Source organism: Panonychus citri, unplaced genomic scaffold (genome assembly GCF_014898815.1).
Source record: "Panonychus citri isolate SS breed McGregor unplaced genomic scaffold, ASM1489881v1 Contig00143, whole genome shotgun sequence".
Lineage (NCBI taxonomy): Eukaryota > Metazoa > Arthropoda > Arachnida > Trombidiformes > Tetranychidae > Panonychus > Panonychus citri.
This window is the reverse complement of record NW_026515548.1, coordinates 654,322-660,322: the sequence shown is the minus strand read 5'-3', so window position 1 is coordinate 660,322 and position 6,001 is coordinate 654,322. Positions and strand designations below refer to the sequence as shown.

Below are 6,001 nucleotides of genomic sequence, written 5' to 3'. Positions count from 1 at the left end.
TGCCATTTATATTATTATTTTATCTCTTGACATCCTCTTTATGATAACCATGATTTAATCAAATGATACTTATATTAGTGTAATTGTCAAACGACTTTTACCTTTTTAATTCGAATATTGATTTACGTCAATCGATAATCATCAATTAACAGTTAATTTAACGATTTGACAACAATAATTCGAGGTATGAGCAAAGTATAATGTCAACAATCAATGAAATTGTTGTAATTTGTTTCCCTTTGCTTTACCAAAAATCAATTTTAACTAATCATTATCATCGCCATCGAAACATTCCCAACTCTTCAAAAGAATCGGTCACAACAATTAATCATGATCATGATTAAAGATGATTATCAAGTCAACAATTAAATCATTCCATTTACCCCTTGTATTACTTTCTTGTCCTGATAATTATTATTTCAACATTTTCTCTTCATCTTCATCATTGTAATTCACAAATTCTAAGTGAATTTATCAACCTCGACCCTCCTCATCACTTCCCTGTGCACTTCGCGCTGGTTTTGAACAATACACGCCAACGAATTCACAGTTATTCTGTCTCTCTCTTTCTCTCTTTCTTTCTTTCTCTCTTATTCCAATGATATTCAATTTCTCCAAAGCCATAAAAATGTAAATCCCTAACTCTCTCTCTCTCTCTCAATATGTTTGCAAAGTCTAAAGGAATCAGATTCAATTGTATCTCTCATGGAACTGAAATGATGTATTTTCAAAATCAGATTTTTCATTGTTCCCTCTTTTCCCCTAATTGTTTTAATTTGCTTTCTTTTTCTAATAATCAAACGAGCCCACAACACGAAAAGGATGTGACGATTACGAAGGTTCAACATTGACAATACCATGAATCCATTAATTACTTTAGCCTTCAACACGAAGCCCATTCACATTGTCTAATCGATCTAAATCTAATTGTCAACAATTAACTTTTTCCCTTTTCATCATGTAACCATTTTAATTCCTTTTAATTTCAATTATTTTCAACTAGAATTGTAAGGAAAACTGTAACCTATTATTAGTATGATTATTACTGATTAATTGCTGCTCTTAATTTGTCACAATTTACCCAATTTGTCAACAATATATAAGAAATAATAACAAAATCATGTTTTTACTTTAAAAAATTAACGAAAAAGTCTCGAAATATTTTTCTTTCTCAACAATTGATCATCTGAATCGCTGATCAATCAATAACCATCAATTTCCAAAATTAATCAACGACCTAATCTCTTTCGATTATAAACTTTTCGGTAAATCTCAAGATGTGCCCGTAAGCTCAACTTTTCTATTACTTTTAGCTGACCTTTTTGACTTATGATTTGCGACTTTTCAGGAAAATGATTCAATTTAATTGATTAAACAATTAATTCGACAATCTGAGATTATTGGACACTTTGAGGGTACATGTTAGTCCACATTCAACAATGAAATAAAAGTAAACGGGGCTGATTAGCTGTCGAAAGCTAACATTACATTAATTGTCTCAATTAAAAGAGTTTATTTATTTTTCCTAAATCAAACAATCAAACAAAACCAAGTCAATTATATTCACTTTCATCGGGTATAAGTTATCCGAGTGAATAGATTGGAGAGTAGAAAGTAAATGAATGAATGATAATTAGTTTTACGATTAGAAATCTTCTTCTGCTTTTAAAACCCTCTTTTCGACGAAATATTTGAACTTCTCCGCTAAATCATCCACTTTAATCTCACCACGAACGACATTATCTCTTGTACGAACGTTCACTGAATCGTTTTCCTTTTCTTTTTCTCCAACAACCAAGATGAAATTGAATCTGTCGAGTTGAGCATTTCGAATTTTCTTATTTAAACTCAGTCCAGGATCAGCTCCAATTTCAACTTCGAAACCCGCTGCATACAATTTAGAACGAACTGCCTCAGCATATTCAATGAAAGGTTCGGCTACAGGAATGAGAATAGCTTGTTTAGGAGATAACCAGAAAGGCCATTTACCACCGAAATTTTCGGCTAAGATTGCTAAGAAACGTTCAACAGATCCGAAGATGGCTCGATGAATAATGACCGGCTTATGTTTTTCACCATCCGGTCCAATGTAACTCAAATTGAATCGAATTGGTAACTGAAAATCCAACTGGATTGTGGCGCATTGATATGATCTTTTAAGAGCATCTTTCACAGTTATATCGATTTTAGGTCCATAGAAAGCACCATCGCCGGGATTGAGTCCCCATTTGTGTCCACTAGCATTCAAAGCGTTCGTTAAAGCTTCTTCGGCACTATTCCAAATTTCAATCTCACCGATGTAGGAATCTGGTCGAGTGGACAGAACCATTTCGAAAGTGAACCCAAGAGTAGTGTAAACATCTTGCATGAATTGTAAAGCTTTCACAATCTCTTCTTCAATTTGATTATGAGAACAGAAGATGTGAGCATCATCTTGTTGGAATCGACGGACTCGCGTTAACCCGGAAAGAGCACCAGAGACTCCATTTCGATGGAGAACACCGAAATCAGCGAACTTGATTGGTAATTCTTTCCAAGATCGGGTACGTGAATCGAAGATGAGACAATGAACCTTTGCAATGGCTCTCGCGAAACATCACCTTCCCAATGAGTGGATGAGCTCTAAGGACAAACAATAGAGATCATAAGTTTCGGTTTAAGAGCATACCATGATAGTGGACCCAAACACAAATCGATCAAAGAGCTACATCGATAAACTGATGTTCGATCTTCTTTCACTTTTTCATTTAGAATTCGGACTTTGAATTGGTTATAAGAGAACATTTAACAGAACTAAAAGCTGATCCTTCGTTAGTTCGAGTCTTTCAAATGGTTGTTTCTCATTAAAAATGTCTAGGAAATCTTTTCGTACAAATTAAAAGCAAAATCGCGAGCTTGAAACTCGATTAGGAACCGACCTGAAATCGATCAACTAAGATTATCAAGTTCGAATATCAACCTTGAGTTATTTCACTGTCGGAAAAATTTGAAGTGTCCAACGATCTAGTTTCTCGTGAAATTGTTTCTCTGTTCAATTGATCTAATTCAATGAGACCAATGAGTCTGTTGTTCAATTTAAAGACGAGAAATTGATCATTTAAATGATCTGTATCAAGCAAATTTCTTTGTTTGAATTAATAAATTGATTTTGAATTTCAAATTTTTAAGAAAAAAGACAAAATTATTTAGTTGATTAGTGTTTTCGTTATTTTATTCCGAAGCAGGATTAAGATTAGGTTTGATTCTTGGTGAGAAATATAAAGTAACCATTCGTGTAAGAAAAAAAAGAAAGCGAAGATGCGAAGCTTTAAGCACGGGCCATTGTACCAGTTCGAGTAACTTCTTACATACTTTGGTCTGGTTTACGAACATCGTCGATTTTCAAAATCATCTTCACCAATTGAGTAGCTAAAGAGATTTGTTGTTTTTTAGAGGTAAGAGTCTCGATCACGTTCTGGACTTTCATATCTAAACAAGTGAATAAATTTAAAAGAGAAAAATCAATAAAACTCAATAGAAAATAATAGAAGAAAAAGAAACGTGTACTCACCATTAGTTCCTTTATTAAGACAATCAATACCCAACCATGGATTCTTTTCAGCTTTTTGACGAGCTTTTAGATCTGTAACAACATCGATTGCAGATAGACCACTGTTTTCAGCTAAAGCTAATGGAATACTGTCCAGGGCATCAGAGAAAGCTCGAAGGGCATATTGTTCAATGGTTGGAACCTTATTAGCTTGTTCTGCGACAGCTAATGAGCACGAGATTTCGGCTGCTCCTCCACCATAGACCACCCTGTTATCACGAACAAGATTTCTTACAACACAAATAGCATCATGAAGAGATCTTTTGGCTTCATCGACAATCATCTTGTTACCACCACGAATAAAAATGGTAACTGCTCGGGTATTTGGACATTTTTCAATGACCAACATTCTATCTTTGGTAGTACCAAAGGTCAATTCTCTTACCAAACCAGCACTTCCAAGTTTATCTGGGGTAAGTTCTTCGAACCGAGGAACGATTCTGCCATTGGTTGCGATGGCGATCAATTCAATCTCAGGACCACCAACCCATCGAATAGCAGGCAATTCTCTTTGGAGAAGTAAATGATTTGCTTCGTCATCGAAACCCCATTGACAGATAACTAGAGTAGCACCACTGTCCTTAACACGTTTTACCATATCATCGAATTTTTCTTGCTCATATTTTCTTAAAGCTCTATAATCTTCAACAGATTTAACGTCCAACTTATGTTTGGTCTTTGGTTTTGGGGGCTCAAAGGGACAGGTAAGAATCGCCAATTTAACATCTTTGAGCTCTTTGGGCATTTGAGGATGACTGAATTGTTTATCAACTATGACACCTTTAATTAGAACAGTGTCTTCCAGTCTTCCTCCTTGTTTAACTTCCATCTTAATCAATTCAAAATCAACATCTTTTCTCTCCAAATCGGCAACAGACATGACTGCATTAACAGCGATTTCGGCAAATTGCCGTAAACATTTGTTGACAATTTTAGATCCTAAAGTTGTTTGAGCTGTTTGAATTAAAGGTTCCAAATTATCTAATTGAACAGGAAATTTATCATTGATACTATCGAGATGATCTATTGCATACTTAGCAGCCATTTCAAAGCCATCAGTAATACGAATAGGATGAAGACCTTTATCAAGGAGTAATTCAGCTTGTGCTAAGAGAGCTCCAGCGAGAACTGTTGGATAAAAAAGATACCAATAGTAAAGAATCAATATCATAAATGTTGGTCAAGCTTCAGAGTAAGAGTAAATTAGATTAACTAGTACAACGGTTTGTTGATCTAATCAATTAATCTAGCACAGTGTCTGATCAATTTATCAATGAAAGGATAAATCGTAATTCTCTGTGCTTCAAAGAAATGGTCAAGAGTTGGTCAAGATAACTCACCTACTACACCGGTAGTACCATCGCCAATCTCATCATCTTGGGATTGAGAAAGCTGAACCATCAATTTAGCAATTTCATTCTCAACATCCATCATCTTAAGTATAGTAGCCCCATCATTAGTAATGGTAACATCACCATCAGAAGAAACCATCATCTTATCCAAACCTTTTGGACCAAGAGATGTTTGGATGATGGTTGAGATGGATCGAGATGCGACAATATGTGCCTATACATGAAAAAGAAAGTAAAGATAAACCGGAAACAGAGGAAATTAACATTGGAATTAACATTATTTTCTCAAATTGATACAAAAAATGTTTGAAAGACCAATCAAAGAATGTAAATCAAATTAGGAAACAATAAAATAGACAAAAAATAAACTCACCTTTAGAGCCTCAAGTCCAGTGAGACGTTTTTGTTTCTCTTTGAGAATAAAAAAAGGTCGACCATATTCATCGAAGGCAAGTGTTCCGATGGATGTCATATTGTCAACCTTATCTTAGACCGAAGTTGAACAATTAATTAAACAAAAGATTAAACTAAATTAAATTAACGAACCAATTTGATTAACCTAAAAACGATGATATTTAAAGGGAGTTTTCAATTCACAAAGAAAACCTTAAGGGAACAACGTGCTTACATTAGGGCGGTGGAGAAAATGGAACTAGCGCCATCTGCTGGGAGAAAAATTGACCAACGAAACAAAGAAAAAATTTTTTTTCAATTCGATTGGAAAAACTAATCAAAAGAACACAATTAGTAAAGTGATGAGGGAGACATTTTCTTGACTATGATTGTAATGAGACAATTTCTCACCTTTTATACCAGAAAATTTGAACAGTCAACGTTAGGAAATGAGTTGTTGTTAAGGGAAAAATGTAATCAATTTGTAACAATTAAAATACCTTTATGGTGATTACGATTTTCCCTTGACAATTAGAAGAAAAAATTTAATCCAATTAATCAGTTGATTGTTTGACTATTTACCAAGGAAAGGTGATAAAAAAAGTTCATCAAATTAATTTGGTTCTTCCATGTTTACAAATATGAAGAATTTTTTTCGTCGAATAAG

General features: G+C 34.2%; 2 protein-coding genes across 2 annotated transcripts; both read right to left on the bottom strand.

Annotated features, from left to right (window-relative positions):
* Positions 1-1,493: 1,493 nt before the first annotated feature.
* On the bottom strand, positions 1,494-2,596 carry LOC128396248 (threonine--tRNA ligase 1, cytoplasmic-like; the record flags this gene model as incomplete). The annotated part of the gene is made up of 1 exon (XM_053356804.1): positions 1,494-2,596. A coding segment is annotated over one exon (951 nt), but the record flags the coding sequence as incomplete, so codon positions are not given.
* Positions 2,597-3,181: 585 nt separating this feature from the next.
* LOC128396334 (T-complex protein 1 subunit epsilon-like) lies at positions 3,182-5,574 on the bottom strand. The gene is made up of 4 exons (XM_053356904.1): positions 5,315-5,574; positions 4,930-5,155; positions 3,551-4,717; positions 3,182-3,468 (listed from the first exon to the last, which is right to left on the bottom strand). Exons 1-4 carry the CDS (start codon positions 5,411-5,413, stop codon positions 3,344-3,346), a joined length of 1,617 nt encoding a protein of 538 aa, XP_053212879.1. The 5' UTR covers positions 5,414-5,574; the 3' UTR covers positions 3,182-3,343.
* Positions 5,575-6,001: the final 427 nt, after the last annotated feature.